Genomic DNA, 21,014 nt, shown 5'->3' with positions numbered 1-21,014 from the left:
TCAAGCCATTCTGACCAGTGGTTCTTATTGTAGCTCGAGTGGCATGGTGGTAAGATGCTCATTTACAACTGTGAAAGTTGTCGTTGCGGTCCCAGGTTTGAACCCAAGGGAGGATATAGATAAGATACTTTCCCTAACAAATTCGAGGCGACCACTGATAGACAGCGCCTTCATTTCCAACCCATCTTATTAATTGCAGTAAATTACAATATAGCGATATGGCCAGAGTTGGAGTTTGGTGAAGTCGTGGTTCTTATTGTCTATTGTTTTAGAATCAGAACTTTAATTATAATCACCCTGTATATAGCTGTTTATTTTTCATAAATCACTTGCTATTGTGCAGTAGAACTGATTAAATGGGGGTAATGCTAAAAAAAAATATATATATATATATTTATTTATTTATTTATTTATTTATTTAATTCAATATTCAAGCCTGGTGGTGATATACAATATTGCTTCTGCTTGTTATGGAAAGAAAATTAACATATCTGCGAGGTACACTGGTTTTTGTTTTTTAGGGGGCAGCTGGTGTCTTTTTTGGATTATAAGACCACCTGCCCTAGCATGTTGGTAAAGTTACTACTGTTACTGCTCTTTGTGAAGGGAAAAAAGCCTGTGAGATAATACACCACCACCACATATGTGTGATGCAATTCTTATTCATGAATTTGCTTAAGATAGAACATCAAAACATAGCTCTAAGTTACAAAATGTGTTAAGAATGAGAAATTTTGATTTTATAGGCAACTGAGATACTTAATATGAAAGAAAATTTATATTCAGGCCACTTTTACAAGGTTTTTTTTAAAAAAAAAAACACTTATACCATCTTACACCATCAGAATGTACCCCACAAATAAAAAATGCTGTAAGAATGAAAAATTTTGGGTAATAATAAGCTAATATAATATTTTCCAAGGAAAAGAAAATTATATTTAGGCTACTTTTATTTGGTTTTTTTTAAAAGCCACTTGGTTAAAACCAAGGTTTAACTCAAACAACCCTACTTCTACCATATATAAATGACTGAGCAAAGAATAAATATATATCTTAGTTATACTTAGCTCCAACTCCACATATGCTTGCCACAATAATATTTTCATAACTATGCTAATAAAATTTTTACACACCCCTTTGATAAAAATAATTATTCATGCGTTTTTTGCACAAAATAACAATTTAAGAATTTCTCCTGATTTCGTTTTTCAAAATCTTCAAGTCGCCCAATTTTCAACTTACATCACATTCACCTCTGGACTAGAAGGCCCTCCTCAAAGATGTTGACTTGTTTTTCCATGCAATCACAAGTAGTGATAAAAAATTTTGACTGTGTTGATTTGTGACCGACCATTAAAGATTATTTGACTAACCTCCCTCAAAGACAGACACAGCACCCCTTGCCCTCTCTCTTTCTCTTTACAAACTTTTGAGAGTTATTGTGCAACTGAGACCAAATTATTCTCCCACTTGCATAATAGTGTTTTCAGCATTTAAAAAGCCAACAAGTCACCCCACTTTAAAAAAAAAAGCAAATTAAAAATACCACAGAATCACTTTCCCCCTAAAGAGGGGGTGTTGCTTTGGACCATTGTCCAGTTGCATATTGTCCAGCAGTACACATTTTCATCCCCTACCGATCTTTATTTGTCTTGACATTGCTAAAAAACAAGGTGTTTTATCATATAATGTATAGCCCTTGGGAGTTGGGAATCCTCCTGTTTTCTTCATATTTTTGGCCTCTCTACTTACAATTGTGCTGTCATTGTGATGCTAATGGGAAAGTAAAATTTAATGGAAGAAATCACGCAATACAGTAATCATAACCTGCTATGTGATTTCTAGGAGAGTATCTACCAAACTCTTTCTATTTAAAACCCAATGTTTCTTTTCAGATTTTTATCTCCTGTTCATCTATGGTGATCCTCCACACAGGGTCATAAAATGGAAGATTAAAAAAAGGACTCCTTTTCACTTCAGGCTCTTTGTGTACAGTTCTCCCAGCATTAGAATTTTACAGTAAGCACAAGGTTACTTGTACAGTTTTTAGAATAGGAAAATGGAAGCCCTCCCCGTATCTTTCTTCACTCTACTTCTTTTCCAAGCAATGCTAGAGAAAATTAATTTTTCTTTTCTCATTGGTTTTTTTGACATTTTTTCATATTCCATTGCAAGTATTGCTGTGTTGCAACAGTATTTTTTCCCGAATTCTCTGGAATTCTTCTCGGGAAATTGTAAAAAAATTCAGGGAATGGGTGGGCAAGAATTTGACCTGGAAACCCTACACAGGAACTAGTATTAATTGTTAAAAATTCAGACAGCTTAATGTTTCATTGCTTTTTTTTCACGCTTCATGGACAACATGAATTTACAGGGTTCTCAGAAAAATCTACTTGATCATTTCCTTGTCTTTCCCTGACAAAAACTCTGGAAGAAAAAATTATAATTCAAAATCTTAACTTCTCAAATTTCAAATTTTCGTTTTTAGAGTTTTTCCCCCTCCTTCACAAAACTTTTCCCTGACTTCTTGGTTTGCTGGGAACCCTGGTTTATGCTCAAATTCAATCAGTCTGCCCAGCTTGAATCAGTATCAACAATTCTAGCACATAATATTAGATTAAGCAGGTTATTAAATTATATAACAAAAACTAGTCAACATGTCACACCATTGATTTATTAAAACCTAAAAATTTTTAATTATTATTCACTCTTCATTAATCATAAAAATAAGTGTAACTGACATTTATAAAAGCTAAAAAAATCTGAATGGATAGATTACTCACAAAGTCAAATTGTTGTATCCCAAGCTGCGATGCGTTAATGCCCTAGCCAGCAAGCGAATATGGTTGAACTCAATTCCAATAGCCATCTCAAACTCGTGCAATTTCTGAGAAATAGGAATATTGTTCAATTTAAAAAAATCACAATCCGAATTGGAGAAAGAATTGCGACTTAAAATTTTAGAGTGATTAGTTAGATAAGAAATAAATTGAATTTATTGAAATGAGGAAAAACACATCAAATTGTGCTATACCAAGTAAGGCTGGTCAGGTCAAAAATTTACATGCCCAGTTTGGCATGTAAATTAAAATGATATATCAATATTTTGAATTGTCCAAGAAATATTACAAAGTAATATAACTGGGTTTACTTACATCAATAAACAAAAATTGAGGGGAATTTTTTTTTTTTGCATATATATATATATAAAGAATCAAGTTTTAAAAAAAATACCAAAATTCAAACACAATATGGTCACCAATAAAAAATCTAAAATCAGTCAAACCACCAATTATAATTTCCTCAGCTGTTGGATTTAAAAAAAAAGAGTCGACAAGTTGCTGTTTAATTTGCTATTGGGAATCAGTACATATTCACCATATAGGACTGGAGTTGATTACATCTACATGCAAATGGCTCAACCACATCCATGGCTCCCATATGGAAAAGGGGAGCTGATGGAGGTTCAAGCTCAAAATTGATCCCAGTTTTATTTTTTTTTTAACCTATACATTTACATAAAAAAAGCCTGTGAAAACTTTTGGCCTGGGGGACACATTAAAGATCTCTCTCAGCCTATGGGCCCAGTTGTAGAATGTGAGGGTCATGGCCACAGGTATATCAAATATTAGAAGCCATCTTATATATAAATGTGAAATTATGTATGTCTGTATGTGTGTATGTATGTTCTTTATACAAATCTACAGTTTTAGACCGATTGTCACCAGATTTTGCATATATACCAAACAGGACTGGGATTGAACCATAGGCTACTTCAAAAGTTCGTTAGAGCTGTGCAAATGCCCAAATGGGTAAAAACTATCGGGCAAAAATGGTTTTGGGGCCTCAACAATCGCTTTCGGAACGTTTACTTTAGTTACCGTGGTTCCCAACAATGCGTTTCAGACGTTTATATGCCTTTACATTGGTTTGTCACATCTTTAATGCTGCCATTATAACAGTTTATTCCTTTATAATGGTTTGTAACTTTTCCAATCCTCCCAGTAACTGAAGAAAACCCAGGAAGCGCCGGGTATTTTTGCTTGGCTATATACAGGGTGTCCTGTAAGTGCTAATGTGGCCTTTATCTCATCAACCGCTTATTGTAGAGGTATAGTTTCAATTTAAAAAATGCTTAAAAGGCGTTTGAATATTCGCTGCACAAGTTGGACATATGACATCACTAACAACAAAGAACAACAACTACAACGACAAAACTGGGAATAAAAATGTTCAACGACAAAAATGATGAACTCAATGCTTGCCTCAAATCATCAACATTGGCACGAAATTAAAAAATTATCATTATCCACCAACATGCAAGTTCAACTGCAAAATGACTCAGCACTGCTATCATTTTCACATCAGTTGATCAAACTTGGCAATGGAAGAATTCCCATAGATCTAAGCACTGGACTGATTAAGTTCCCAAATGGATTTTGCCAGTTGTTAAACTCAGTTCAAGAACTTGCAAACAAAGTGTTCCCAAACATTCAACAAAATCACCAAAACCATTAGTGGCTTTGTGAGAGCGATTCTGGCACCAAAAAATGACAGTGTGAACAAGATCAACGAAAAAATAAAAAAAATTATTCCGGGAGACTCCACATCCTACAAATTGGTTGACACTGTCAGACACAGCGCAGACAGTTCTGTATCTCTCAGAATTTCTGAACTCTTTGGATATTCCAGGTGTGCCACCACACAACTTGACCCTCAAAGTCGGAGCACCTATAATGCTTTTAAGAAATTTGGAGACATCAAGCTCTGCAATGGCACCAGACTCTGCGTGAAGAAATTGCACAATTGCATCATTGAAGCAATGATTCTAACTGGATGTGCTGAAGGAGAAGACGTCTTCATTCTTGTATCCCAATTATCACTGAAGAAATGGCATTCACTTTCAAGCAATTACAGTTCCTGATTCGTTTAGCTTTTGGCATGACAATCAACAAAGCGCAAGGCCAGTTGTTAGCAGTGGCAGGTATCAACCTACTTGAGCCATTTTTCACACAGACAGCTTTTCATCGCCTGTTCGCGTGTTGGAAATTCCAAAAATTTTTACATCTACACACCAGATGGAAAAACAAAAAATATTGTGTACCCACAAGCGATTGCCTGAAGTTTTTAATTAAAATATTTAAAAATAAAAGCAATTTTGCTTACTTGATGCAGAAATTTTTTTGGTTAAGAAATGATTAATAAGCTATACATATATAAATTTTTTACAGGACAGGCAACGTAGCCGGGTATCAGCTAGTAAAAAATAAAAATAGATCAAATTATAGAGACTATATACTTTATCGTATGACTATGCAGAAAAGTTTTCAGTGAAATTTCATGCATGTTTATAGGAACACTGGCATCATTGCTGATGAGGAAAAAATAAAAAATTATAGCATTTAACCTTTTTTTTTAAATTGGAATAAAAATTCATGCCCAGTCAAAATGTTCACATGCCCCAGACATGTTGTCAGGCATTACATTTGTCCAGCCCTGATACTATATAATATCAATCTTAAATATGCATCCTTAATGAAAATTTTAAAACTACAGGGGAAGTCCCATTTTTGAGGGGGAGATTTCTGATTTTTAAAAGTATGAAAAAAAATGAGGGAAGTCAAAAAGTATTTTGTCACATACTCTATAATGACACAATTATGTGCATGTTCATGATTCAGAGTTCATAACATATTAGAATAATATATTTTTTCACCCTCAATACGATTATATCTGAAAGAAAATGAAAAAATATTGGAAGGAAAAATAACGGAATAGGTAAATACAACAAGCTTCAATATTTTTCATGAAATATAATCCAAACACCATTAATACAATGGAATCAAGTTATATTATGCCTTGATAGACCATAGAATTGGATAAAACAACAGCCCTATATTCATGGATAATCATCACACATTTTATGAAATTTATTTTCATCCCATCATACCACAATTACAATATAATGTGGTGGGTAAACTATGTCCTCCAACACCTGTGAACCATAGCATTATTATCAAAGAAAACAAGATTAATATCTTACCTGAAGGATAGGAACAAATTCAATCCACTTTCTATCACCATTAGGTTCTTGTTCCTATAAACGTAAAATGAATGGAAATTTTTAGTTAAAGCAGTAAACAAATAGTACAACAGAAATCTGTAGATTTTGTTAATGATTACCTGCAGAGGATGAGGGGGATAATTAATCCAGACATCCAGAAGATCTGGCTCAGGAAACAGTGTCTCTGAAAAAACTCTATCAGCAACTGCTATTCCACTTCGTGTATCAAGGAACAATGCTCCTGAAAGAAGAAGAAAAGAATAATTATGGATATTTTGTAAAAGTATAGTAAAAATAGATTAAATACACATAGAATAATATATAAAATATATAATATATGAATGAATAAATATATAAAAAGAATATATAATATATGAATAAATAAATATATAGAAAGAATATATAATATATGAATAAATAAATATATAGAAAGAATATATAATATATGAATAAATAAATATGTAGAAAGAATATATAATATATAGAAAGAATATATAATATATAGAAAGAATATATAATATATAAAATACATATGGATAAATGTATAGAAGTAATAAATATTCATCTTCGCTAAGTGAAAAAAATTGTTGCCAGAAAATATTCAACAATGTCATTGGTTTCATGGAAGTGATAAGATATAAAAAGGTGGTTTGGAAGTGATAAAACCATTTTCCAAATGGAAACTATTCATATGATTTTCCATATGCATAATTAAATGTATTGCTTTAAAAAGGCATATTCTCAGCAGCATGACAACATTCTAAAATGTATGCAGAATGTATGGAAACCTTTTAGTCCATACTCAGAAAATCCATTTGTGACATAAAACCTCATTTTTCACCTCAAAGCAAGTTTATGCTTTGATAGGAATTTCTTTCACAGGAAAATTTTTTAAAAAAGACTCTGCAGTATCTTAATTTATAAAGTGACATAACTAGTGTATGCAGGATTTTCTCAAAGAGTGGAGGTGGGGGTTAATATACAAATACAAAGGCCACAACAGGCAAAATGCCCAATGAGGTGGCTGAGAAAAAGATGCCCATAACAAGTATGGATGTCATATATTACTAAAATACAGCAACCCAATTAAAAATGCAATCACAAACAATATACATGTATGATAAAATATTATACATTGCCCATAAAGAATACTTATGCTTGTCTTATTCTAAGTATGGGTAGATTCTCGATTTACCCCAACAAGTTTATCGTATTTCTTTCAAACATGTCAATTGTGTTAGAATTTACTACTTCCAGGGGTAAGCTATTCCATTTATTAACAACTCTATTAGAGAAAAATTCTCTGCAACACCATAATCTAGAATTGTCCCTTACCAAACGATACTGGTGTCCCCTTCTAAAAGCAATTGATTGATGGCAAATTAATAAATTGTGGTCCATCCTATCTATACCGTTGAAAATTTTGAACATTTTGATTCATATCTTCCTGACATCTGTGTCCATCCAATGTAAACATATTCAAAAAATGAAGTCTCTCTTTATCACGGGCGTAGCCAGAAATTTCGTTCCGGGGGGAGGGGGGGGGAGCAAAGTGATAGAACAATAGATTTAACCACCTTTTCCCCCTTTTTTTTTGGTCATTTTCTCACATTTCGGGAGGCCAGACCCCCAAGTCCCCCCTTCGCTATGCCCTTGCTCTTCATAACTCAAGCTGCATGTGCCAACGAGGGCACGCATAGCTTTTCTCTGCACTCCTTCAACCAAGTCTATGTCCCTCCATAGGTATGGTCTCCAAAATCTTACAGCATACTCCAGTCCAGGACGAACTAAGACTCGGAAAAGCAGAAAGAGAGCACAAGGACACCTTTTTGAAAATAAAACCGAACATTCTATTCGATTTTTTTACCACTGCTGAACAGTGTTCAGAAAATCTAAGCTGCTCGTCAATGAGAGAATTCCCAAATTGGTTCCCCTAGTTGCATCTGGGATAGTGATAGCATTCAACTCGTAAGAGAAACATGGGTTGTTCGAACCAAAATGAATGACCATGCACTTGTCAACACTAAACTTTGTGCTCCACTCATTTGCCCATGTTTCAATCCTGTTCAAGTGGGTCTGGAACTCTTTGAGATTATTACTATAACTATCATTTATAATTATATTATGACTATATTATACTTATATTATAACTATATTATACTTATATTATAACTATATTATACTTATATTATAACTATATTATACTTATATTATAACTATATTATACTTATATTATAACTATATTATACTTATATTATAACTATATTATACTTATATTATAACTATTGCTTTGATTCCCAACTACCCCCATTAGCTTCACGTCATCTGCGAATTTGCTAACAATCCCAATTCCACCCCCTTTCCTATCCGATCTATTTCTTAAAAAAGTATCATATCCTGAGATGTGTAAGAAAGATTCATCTCCATCGTTTGCCCAAGATTCTGTAATGGCTATAAGATCCAGGCCCTTCACAGCTATCATAGTTTCTAAAAAATCTGTCTTATTGCCCAAGCTCCCTGGCATCTATTAGCACACATTTTAATTTGCCCTGTGATTTTGTGTCAATCGAGAAGCCATCCAAGTCAAAGGTGGGTAATTCCCAGTCAATACTGTTGTGATTATCATTAATTAACCTGCATTCCTGACTATGTGGTCTGGGAGTAAAAATCATACCTAAGCCTATCATAAACCTCCCAGACCCCTCCCATTCAGATGAATCCGATTCCAATGAAGCCACCTATCAGTAAATGCGGGTAGATCCAAGAACGTGACCCCAAGTGAGGGGCAAATGTCCTTCAGGCCTGAATTGATTTGGTGGATCCTACTCCTATACCCCCTTACTACCCCTTGACAGTACTGGAATCACTACCACATCTGAACCCCCCTCCTCTAGCGGATAATAGTAAATCCTGATACTCTGACAGAGACTCACTAATATCTGCTCCTACCTGATTCGTTCCCACTCACAGGATTGCTCGCAAGGGCAACTTTTGGCGACGAAAAACATCCAGAATGTTGCTAATGTTTCCCTCAGGAAGGCAACAACGCTAAAAACCTCAAAAACCCATATACACTCTGTTCCTCAGTTCCCTAACCAAAGAATCGCTGATGATTAAACCCCTATCACTATCCCCCTCTACCTCATCCACAACCACCCATTCACTCTTTAAACTGCCGTTGTTCATGGAGATTGCTTCTTCATCGACAGATGGCTCTGTAATACCCAGGCCTGTCTAAAACCCTAACTCACTCTCTCGTAATGCTTTGACCTCAAGATCCAACCTTGCCCTATCCAAATACCCCTTACAGTTGAAACTATCAGTTACTATCCCCTCTAGATCATGGAACCTCCCATCACAAGCCCTACACAGTACTAATTAAGGTCAAGGCATAATAACACAACTGCTAAAAACTAGATAATAATGTTTAAAAAATATGAAAATGAGAAACGTTAACAGAAAATTAAAATAATGTAAATTACATTACAATGCAAAATATATGTAAAAGATTTTACGAAAAAATTAAGTAAAATAAAATGCTCAACACAAAATCACAAGGAAGAAATATATACAGTAAAACCTCGTTAAGTCGTCACCCTGATAAGTCGTCACTCCGGTTAAGTTGTCATTTTTCTTCAGACCCTTTCCACTCTCATAGACCACAATGTTATTAAACCCACTTTTACTCATCGTTAATTTCGGTTAAGTCGTCAATATGAAAAAGTTTGAGAAAGAGGAAAAGACTATTTTTATGGCTCCCATTAACAGCATTGCCATATGCTTAAAAGTCACCATAAAATCCTATATACCCAAACGGAACAATTTAAGTAACGAAAGTTACGCTGGGGAAGTTAATTTGCCGACTAGGGGTTTTGGAACGTTGGGGACTGTTCAAGCTAGATCTCATTTCTGCATGGGCTCTACTGGAGAAACCGTGAGACACCCAAGCTCTGTCGCAAGAAGCAACATAAGCTGGGGGCCACCCTCCCTGGGGGGGCCCCCAGGGCATTTCCGGCAAAACCAAAATTTATTGATATGTCAAAGATTACATATAGTGCAAGGAAATCAAAAATTATGTAAATCGAAGAATCAAATTAATCAAGTTAAAGTCAAAGTGTGACACGGATAATAAATAATCATAGAAAGCTGGGCTCTACTAATTTAGAGCTTCAAATTTAAACAAAATATCTTTGGTGAAAAAAATCAGACATTCTTTCACTGGTCTTCTGTTTACTTTTCCCTGCAAAGGGTCCCCCCCTCATGTCAAAAGTGTTAGAGATTACCCTGTAGTTGTATTATGAACTACTGATGAAGAATTAAAACACTAAAATTAAATTTGATGTACATGTAACATTAATGTGCAATATGGAGTTCTGTTATGAAGAAAAGCTACTTATTCATACAATTGCTCTGTTAGTCTAAATTAAAAATTACCAGTATAAATCAAAGTGTACCAGTACATTTTACCACAATAAGTTAAGTGATAAGAGATCAGAAAAGGTAAAAAATTGCTATTATTTTTCTTTTGCTATCTATAAATTTTATTAATATTGTTATTTTGATTCATATTTTTATGTCATATTACTTTAAATATATATGATTTTCAAAACATCGTACATTAAAACTGACGGAACTCCGCTTAAGCCGTCATAATTTTTCGATAATTTGAGGTGACGACTTATCGAGGTTTTACTGTATATGTATATAAAGAATAAAACACACCCTTAAAAAAGTATTAAGATAGAAAGTAAAATTTATACTTATTAGTATTAGCTAACTACCTATTTGCTAACACTAAAACAATAGGACCCAAACTGAAAAAAAAATTGTTGAGAATACCCAGGAAAAAGTTTGCTAACACTAACGCCCAAAAAAAACTCATGAAATTATATCAAAGAAATGGGAAAAACACAAATAATGGTGGGAAAGAAAGAACCAATTATTCCCTCCTGTATGAGCAAATGGCAAAACAATTGATTATCTACAAAAAAGCAATGGTCACAAACCTGGCAAAAGTACAATGAAAATGAAATGAGACCGAGAAAATAAAATTTAAGTCGACCAAAAATACACAACGAAAATTAAAAAAGTTGAGAGCAATAAAAAAAAAAACTTATCTCGGAAATCCAGCAATGGAAGTCCTGAAAAATCCAGTGACAAAATCAAACTAAAGAGAATAAACTCACAGTCTAAAAAAATAAAGAAAACACTGCTGTGTTTGATCCAAAAAATAAACACGCTAAATAAAACTCATGAAGAAAAACACAAAATGGCACACTGATGCCACCGGTATAATATTTCCAAATTCTTTGAATTGTGTTTTTCCCCTTTTTCTATTCTGGTGTAAATGCAAAGGTTCCCATTCAGCCTTTTACACACCAGTGTTTCAAACTATAGCTAAAACTTAAAGCAGTTACAAAAGCATGTCTCTTATGTGAGAATGGCTTAAAATGATACACAAAAGATGAAAATAAAACAAAAATATGAACAAATCTATACTGATATATATATATATATATATATATATATATATATATATAGACACAGAGAGAGAGAGAGCGTGTGCCTCTCATAAATTCATTGATGACACTGCTCAAGAACAAAAAAAAATTTGTATTCTAAAGGATTTAGGATATTTTTGGGCTGCTGATTCCAAATCTGGTGTTACTTTCACTGAATTGGCTATAATATGAACTATCAGTGGCCATAAAACACGAGGGAAGTCTTGCAAATGACTAGTCAAATGGAATTTAAATATTTATAAAATAATACTTCATTGGACAACAATAAAACTGAATATATGAAATAGAAGTGGGGAGGGGGGGGGGCTTTACAGCATAACTCACCCATCAAAGCTTCAAAGGAATTTGCCATGGCATGCTTCAACTCCAAATCATGACACAAATCAGATCCATGAGCATACAGCATAAACTGCTCCAACTGAAGTTTCTGTATTGCCAAATTTACAATTCTGATCAGTTATTGAACGTAAGCAAAAATCAAAATTACATTATTTGGAAAAACATACTGAGAATTCTATAAGGCATTTTATTTTGAATATACATACACTGATAACAAAAATCTTAATGTTTCATTTCATGTAATGGCTAGTAACGTGTTAAATATTGTTTTCTCAAAACATGTTCTGACATAAATTAAACAAACAGTTAATATCAATCAATAACCACAGGGAGTAATAAACTAAGCTTGACATAACTGAAATTTATTTTGCAAAATGAACAAAATAGTCATTTACCTTAGATAAAACTGCCAGATGTTGATTTTGCACAAGTGCTGCTCTGTATGTTGCTAGTCCACCTTCCTCCAGATTCGGAAACATGAAGAACAAATGTATACTTGACAAGAACTCAACCACAGCATCTCCAAGAAATTCTAAACGTTCATTGTGATTGATGCGAGAAGCAGTTGCTTCTTGTCTGCCAAACCTTGACATTATATTTATTAGTGTGTTTATGCCTGGAAGATAAACAGAAAACTCTCAAACCTACAGAAAACAAAGCTATATTATTTACTTTGAGGGTTGCTACTTTGTCATTTGGTAAATTTCATTTATACACACACACACAAGACAGTATTGGATACTTAAAATACGGACAGCTTTATTTTTATTTTGTTTTTTTTTTCCAACAACATTTGGGGAATTACAAAAATTCAAACATTTTTAATTTTCTGCAAGAGAAAAAGAGGAAGAAAAATTAAATTCTCAAATATAAAACCAATAGATGCTTCACAGACAACATGAACCTATGTCCAATCAAAGTGCAGTTTTGGGATGTCGAGCGAGTTGATTTGATAACACTCATCTGACTCCACTCTAATTAAAAGACGACTTGTCACAATCACCAAATTAATTTATTTACAAAAAATGCACACACACGAAAAACCATCAACATGTCATTTACACTCACTCGCAACTAACTGAATATTTTTTTCTTCTTTCCGTCGCTTGGCGCGCGTAACCTGCGTAGTCACTTTTTACGCCAAGCGTTGGCGAAACTCCGCCACACAACTCCCCCGCCAGTCTCACACTTCATTTGTGAGACGAAACCGAACTTTACGACCATATCGGGAGATGTAAGTTTTGTTCTTATCACTGGAACTGTCACTGGAACGTGATGAGTCATCCTGAACGGCTTTATCCAACAGCAAAAATGCCGGCTTTAATCTGTCGATGTTGACCACCTTTTCTTCGTCGTTTACTTCCACCACGAAGTCCTTGGTCAATCTACGCACAACACGGAATGGACCTTCGTACGGGCACTGGAGAGACTTCTTGAAGGGACCACGGCGGATGAAGACATGAGTGCAGGTGGTGAGCTCCTTCGGGACGTAGATCTTTGGAAGTCCATGCCTCACAGGATTCGTTGGTTTCAGAGAGCTGATGATCCTTTGCAATCGGGCAATGTAGTCGGGAGGGTTAGACAATGGCTGATCGTCGTACAGCTGACCAGGAAGACGAAGTGAGGAACCATAAGTCAGCTGGGCTGTCGAGGCATCAAGGTCACTCCTATATGCTGACCTTAACCCAAGAAGAACCAATGGGAGAGCTTCATACCAGTCTGAGTCGAGGCCTTCCAGGACCTGTTTTATCATATGACACATCAATGTTTGCTTGAGTGGCCTATGGAACCTTTCCACCATTGCATTGCACTGTGGCGTATATGCAGCGGTCCTTGCAATTTGGATGCCAAGCATTCGGGAAAGAGCCTGAAAAAGACCAGATTCAAATTGTCCACCCCTGTCGCATGTTACCCTCTGAGGTGTACCAAATCGTGCAATCCACCCATGTACCAACGCTCTGGCGACACTTTCAGCCGTCATGTCGGATAGTGGCACTACCTCGGGCCATCTCGTGAATCTATCTACCATCGTTAGACAGTAACGGAAACCATGACACGGAGGAAGTGGTCCTATCAAGTCTATATGAACATGTGAAAAACGTTCATCGGGGACTAAAAATTTTGTCAAAGGTGACTTTGTATGCTTATGCACCTTGGTTTTCTGACATAGCACACATGCTCTACACCAAACAGTTATGTCCTTGTTTTGATTAGGCCAAAAATAACGGCTATTGATAAATTGTTTAGTGGCCTTGATGCCAGCATGAGATAAGCCATGCACCTGTTCGAACACTTTTTTTCTTAAGGTTTGAGGGACATAAAATCTATTTTCCCCAGTAGAACTATCACAATAGAGATGAATATCGGATGCAGGCATCCCCAGTTTTGTTAATTCTACACTACAATCAATATTACCATCCAGGATATTTTTCATTTCCTCATCTTCAGATTGCATTTTGCTCCATAACTGCATGTCTGCTAATGAGGAAAATTGGATTTCACAAATGCGGGATAAACTATCCGCTACAACATTACTTTTACCTGGTAAATACTGAATATCTGTGGTAAACTGCGAAATGAAGTCAAGCTGCCTAAGCCTACAAGGTGAGCATTTATCCTGTTTCTGCTGAAATGCAAATATGAGGGGTTTATGGTCCACAAATAAAGTGAAGGGCCTAGCCTCTAACAAATACATAAAATACTGAATTGCTGAATATGCAGCAAGCAATTCCCTATCATAAGCTGAATAATTGCATTGTGCAGGTGACAGCTTTTTGGAAAAATATCCAAGAGGTTTTGGGCCATCAGGTGTTACTTCATGTAATACAGCACCCATCGCAAAACCACTGCAATCAGTGACCAAAGCCATTTTAGCATTTGCTGAAGGATGGTACAATAAAGTTGCCTCAGCCATGGCATTTTTTGCTTTTTCGAAAGCTGTGTCTAAGTCCGAATTCCATTCGATTTTCCGCTTGTCATTCGTTTTTGCCCCAACCAGTAACTTATTTAAGGGTGCAAGAATGACCGCACTGTCTGGAATGAAACGGTGATAGAAATTTATCATCCCCAAAAATCGTCTAAGTTGGCTAATATCACTAGGTTTGGGAAAATTCAAGATTGCATCAACTTTTTCTTTAGTAGGACAGCAACCATTTTGATTGATTGTGTGACCTAAAAATTCAATTTTTTCTTTGCCAAATTCACATTTGGATTCGTTAATGACAATACCATATTCCAAAAAACGTTTAAAAATTTCTTCCAAATGCTGCCTATGCTGCTCCGGATTCTCACTAGCAACCAAAATATCGTCAATGTATGAAAAAACATAGTCCAAACCACGCATAACCTCATTGATAAATCTTTGGAAAGTTTGTGCTGCTGAACAGAGGCCAAAATTTAGAAATGGAAATTCAAATAACCCAAATGGTGTTATGATGGCAGTCTTGGGTATATCAGGTGGATTAACTGGAATTTGGTGGTAGGCGCGAACCAAATCAATTTTAGAAAATATGCACTTTCCATTGAGCATATGCGAGAAATCGTGAATGTGTGGTACAGGGTACTTATCTGGTACAGTAATGCGGTTCAGAGCTCTGTAGTCACCCGTGGGTCGCCAGTCAGACGAACCCTTGGGAACCATGTGTAAAGGGCTGGCCCAATTACTTTTTGAAGGCCTGCAAATACCCTTATCTAGCATGTAATCGAATTCTCGCTTGGCTATATTCAACTGCGCAGGATTTAATCTGCGTGCTTTGGCTGAAACACGAGGGCCTACGGTAGGTACAAAATGTAACGTGTTATGCTTTACAGTATTTTGAGGTGCAGTATTTAACTGCGTGATCTCTTTATACTTGAGCAAAAGATCGGCATACCCAGATTTGTCCGAAACTGTTTTTACTGCCTGAATGTCACATAAACCAGCACGACCATGAGACACAAGATTTGTCAAGGGGTCAATTAAGTTTCGTTTTTTAATGTCAACAAGCAAACCAAAATGCTGTAAAAAATCAGCTCCTATAATGGGTTTGCTGACATCAGCAACGATAAATGGCCACTGCAATGTACGGCGTAATCCTAAATCTAAAGTGAGCAATTTGACACCATATGTTTTTATACATGTCCCATTCGCAGCATAGAGATTAAATGTGCTAACAGCAGTTTCTTTACTCATAAATGATCTGGGATAACATGAAACATCGCTACCTGTATCTACCAAATATTCAGACTTATTTAAGCGATCTTTCACGTACAGCCTGCGACTTAAAACCAAATTCCCAGAAGCCGCAGCTACTTCTGTTGGCTTGACTCGTTTTTTGACCCATAGGAACAGGGCGAAACGCACTTAGTTGCCTTTTCTCCAAATCGAAAATGGTACCAACAAAGCCAATTTTCTTTTTTTACTGCATTACGATTTCTAGAATTAGAGCGATGTCGACCTAGATTATTGTTTGTTCGACGGTGACTCAACTCAGTCAAATTCTCTACTTGTTTTGTTAATTCATTTACCTGATGTTTGAGATCAACTAGTGTTGCGCTTTCATCACTTTTACGAGCAGTCAAATGAGAGGCATTTACGGAAGCAACAGAGACAGCAGTGCATTCGCAAATTTTATCTGCCATCTGTGCCAATTTGTCCAAATTTTCGGAACTAATGGCCAGAACGGTTTGTACTGTGATCGGCAATCTACGCAACCATAAATTTTTCAAAAAATTATCATCAACGTGACCTTCGCTGAGATCTCTCATTTGCCTTAACAACATTGAGGGTGAGCGATCCCCTAACTCAACATCCTCAAGTAATGTTTGAATTTTTTTCGTGTGAGAAATTTCAAATTCTGAAAGCACACGGGCTTTTGGCTGAGAATAAGGCCTATCTGACGGGGGGTCGCAAACTACGTCAGTAACATGTGACAGTGTTTCAGGGTCTAACGAAGCAACTAATGTGTCAAATTTTGTCTGCTCAACAGTAATACCAGACACCCTGAAACTGGACTCTAATTGAACAAAAAATAGTTTCACATTGTTTGGCCAAAAATTTGGTACTTTGACAGACACACGACCACATTGTGATTCAACTTTCTCATCTCCTGAATTTCCAGGTTTCGGATCCGGCATTATCAGCGTGTAAACTTCAATACCAATGCGAACGGAATTGCACTTTTAACACCCCAGAGGACACACGAGAAAGTGAACATACGAATCCGGCCTACCTTTATTCAGCCATGTGCCAATTAATGTTCTTGCGTCATTCCACACCGCGTCACCACATTTGGGATGTCGAGCGAGTTGATTTGATAACGCTCATCTGACTCCACTCTAATTAAAAGACGACTTGTCACAATCACCAAATTAATTTATTTACAAAAAATGAACACACACGAAAAACCATCAACATGTCATTTACACTCACTCGCAACTAACTGAATATTTTTTTCTTCTTTCCGTCGCTTGGCGCGCGTAACCTGCGTAGTCACTTTTTACGCCAAGCGTTGGCGAAACTCCGCCACACAGTCGCTTGAACCAATATCAACAATTCCAGCACATAATATTCAATTAAGTGGGGCATTCAATTATGTGGGGAACACTTTAATCTTCATGTCACACTGTCAATATACAAGGTGTGACCATTAAGTTATGTTACCTAACTATCTGCACATGTTTTTCAAAATTTTTCCGCAGGTGTTTGTTCACACAGCAGCTATAACATAAGAATTGTTAGTGCATTGCCTAATGGAGCAGAGAATGAATAGTAAATTCTTCTTTAATTCTTTCAAATTTGGTAAAACTGCAACAGAAACAAACCAAATGCAGTAAAATATGCACAGAGATGGAACTGTATCTTACAAGGCAGTATTTTAGTGGTTCAGACGCTTCTGTGAAGGTCATGCAAGTGTCAAAGATAAGCATCGTTGTGGGAGACCAGTGATGAGCAGAACAGCGACAAATGTTAACAGAGTTTTACAGTTATTGCCACGAGATCTACATTTGTCCAATCAAATTATAGCAGAAGAATTGAATCTTCCATGTGAAATCTTGAATCATTCTGACAGAGGACTAGAGAAAATGGAAATTTTGTGCAAGGTTTACCCCTCATCACCTAAGCTAAGAACAAAAACAGCAACAAATGGAGTTGTGCTGCAACTTCATCAATACAGCAGATAATGATGCCATGTTTTCACAGTCAATCGTTACTGAAGACAAAACTTGCTGTCTTGTTAGATACAGCTTCCTCTCCATACACGTTTTGTGGGTTTCCATTGCAGTTTTACCCAATTTGAAATTTCATATTGATTCTCTGTTCTATTGCGTAATGCACTGACAACTCTTACATTACAGATACCACATAAACACCTGCTGAGAGATTCTGAAAAACAAGAACAGATATTAAGTAATGTAGGGAAGAACACAATGTAGCAGCGTGTCAGGCTGTTCACATTTTCAAAAGAAGTGATTCATCCTATTTACTGGAAACACCTTCTATTAAAAATGAATGAAGAATTAATAATTAAAAAAATCAATTGCAAAAAATTGAACATCCATAAAATGAAAATTTTAATACCTCCTGAAACTTGGAACTAAATGAATTTTTCGATATGAAATATTTAGATATGAAATGCTTGAACATTCAGACCGAATTATAGATATTGGAAAATTGAATCAATATTTGCAAATATCAAGGGAAATTGTTCCACTTAGGTTAACGATAAGAGTGCAAGGTCTTTTGTCAACAATGATTACAGTAGACCCTCAATAATCTGACTGTGCACTAGTTTGGCCCATCCAGTAATCTGACATTTTTTAAGTGATTTTTATTCAAGTATATAAGAGAAAAACAAGTCACTGCATGTCTTTGCACAGAAGTTTATATTATTCAAATGGGCTTTTTTAATTGACTTCCAATAATCTGGCACACCCTGGCTGGATATGTGCTGGATTAGTGAGAGTCTACTAAATAATATTAATGAAGTGAGATTACCTCTTTTGCGAGTTGTTACATAATGTATGCGTCTATCACCATATTCTGGCTGACGTATGCCACAGTTTGTAAGTGAATTCCTAGCATGATCTGGATTTGTTCCAAAATTCTCTCTATATGAAGGATGTGTCAAAGCCAACTAAACATAAATATCAAAGTTAAAAAAATTAATTTTCATGTTCCCATAAATAACATCGTTGAATAAAATTGTTTTAAAAATGTTGTTTCTTTATACATACATCTATCACTGATACATAAATTTATTATAAGAACACTTGCCTTTACTTCACAATCAAACATTATTTCTTCAGATAATAAACATTATTAAAAATATGAATAAATGATACACTTTTACAAGTACAATATATATTTTTTGCATGCATATCGCAACAGTAAAAGTTGAATGTACATTGCAATACTTAAGAATAGCTGAAGTTGAGATTCCAATACAGCAATTCAAAATCACTCATCACATGAAGATGTAAAACAAAACGTCTAATTATCCATACTCGGATAAAAAATTTGATGTAAATAGTTAAATGTGTACCAATGGAGTTGACAAATACACTGCTGGCCACCCAAATTGCAACACCAAGAAAGACAAGAGATATCGCAACAATATTTATTTTGTAGATAACATGTTGACCAAGCATCAAATGATTAAATTTATAGACTTCTGTGAAGTGTGGTTCCTGCCAAAATCAGTAGCCAGAGTAGCCGCCATTGTTGGAGATCACCGCTGCCACACGCCTCGGCATTGATTCAAAGAGACTTTGGATGTGTTCTTGGGGTACAGCAGACCAAGCAGCTTCAACGCGTTGCCAAAGTTGATCTGGTGTGGCAGCTGGGGATGTAATCTGGGTCAATCGTTGAGCAACCATGGACCACATGTTTTCTATCGGCGAAAGATCCGGAGAGCGAGCTGGCCAGGGAAGCAATTCAATCTGGCGATTGACTAAGAACCTTTGGACAATGCGTGCCACGTGTGGTCGCGCATTATCCTGTTGAAATATGGCTGTGGGCAAGCCCTGAAGGTAAGGAAGGACAACTGGCTCCAACACCTCGGAGCTGTAGCGCTGGCTTTTTAAAGTACCAGCAATGCGTACTAGAGGAGTGCGAGAGTGATATCCAATACCGCCCCATACCATAATACCCGGTGCAGGACCAGTGTGGCGTGCATAACGCAGCTGTTCAGCCTCCTCTCTCCACGGTGTCTCCAGACTCGAATCTGACCATTGTGGTGTTGCAGACAGAAGCGTGACTCATCAGTAAAGACAATTTCATTCCATTGTGCCGTCCACATCCTTCTTTCATCGCACCATTGGCGGCGGAGACGTCTGTGGTTCTGCGGCAAGGGTAGACGAAGCAATGGACGTCTTGCGGACAGACCACTCTGCTGTAAACGGCGTCGAATGGTACGCGCAGACACTGGATGATGCGGTGCAGACTGAATGTGCTGTGCTATGGTTCGTGATGTGGCTGAGCAATCCGTCACTGCCATACGCACAATACGCCTGTCATCACGTGAAGTGGTGCACTGAGGTGGATGCGATCGAACACGTCGGTCCGTCGTACCCTCCTGCATCCAACGATCACATATCCGCATTACAGTTGTTTGGTTTCGTCCAACACGACTACCGATTTCCCTGAAAGATAATCCACAATCTCGGTAGGCCACTATCCTTCCTCTGTCGAACTCGGATACTTGATCAAAAGATGATCGCTGTTGTCTACAAGGCATAATTGATCGTTTTTTTGAAAAAACCACAAGAAAAACACAATTGCTGTACTTCAAATCGTCGAAATCTCCAAGCCTTAAATAGCGCTTTGAAGTGGCGCCACAGGCGCGCGTGATGTGCGTCTGCGCTGAAATTCTAATCATTTGCATATCTCACCTCCGCTAATGCATGTTGTAAATTTCATATTATTTGCATACTTCCTTCAGGGTGTTGCATTTACGGTGGCCAGCAGTGTATAATTAAATACTTTGGAATGTTTCAGAAATTCATTCAAATTAAAATTTTAAACATCATTAAAGACAAGTGGTTGCGACTGATTTGACATGAATGTCAAATCAGTTTGACTGTACAAATCAGTTAGTTTTGGAACCTTC

At 36.3% G+C, this 21,014-nt stretch overlaps 1 protein-coding gene across 1 annotated transcript in view; it reads right to left on the bottom strand.

Moving 5' to 3' along the window:
- drosha (ribonuclease 3 drosha) overlaps nt 1-21,014 on the bottom strand; it is a 76,487-nt gene that overhangs the window by 19,719 nt on the left and 35,754 nt on the right. The window contains exons 15-20 of the mRNA XM_089254666.1: nt 18,902-19,040; nt 12,321-12,541; nt 11,911-12,013; nt 6,184-6,305; nt 6,044-6,097; nt 2,784-2,887 (exon numbers count right to left, since the gene is read on the bottom strand). Of these exons, the coding sequence (XP_089110792.1) occupies nt 2,784-2,887; nt 6,044-6,097; nt 6,184-6,305; nt 11,911-12,013; nt 12,321-12,541; nt 18,902-19,040 (743 nt within the window). The remainder of the gene's footprint in view (nt 1-2,783; nt 2,888-6,043; nt 6,098-6,183; nt 6,306-11,910; nt 12,014-12,320; nt 12,542-18,901; nt 19,041-21,014) is intronic.

The sequence above is a fragment of the Pholcus phalangioides genome, unplaced genomic scaffold (assembly GCF_987345545.1).
Source record: "Pholcus phalangioides strain wild (caught in Gottingen) unplaced genomic scaffold, Ppha-v1.0 ptg000042l_1, whole genome shotgun sequence".
Classification (NCBI taxonomy): domain Eukaryota; kingdom Metazoa; phylum Arthropoda; class Arachnida; order Araneae; family Pholcidae; genus Pholcus; species Pholcus phalangioides.
The sequence above is the reverse complement of the archived record's forward strand: the minus strand, read 5'-3'. Positions and strand labels throughout refer to the sequence as shown.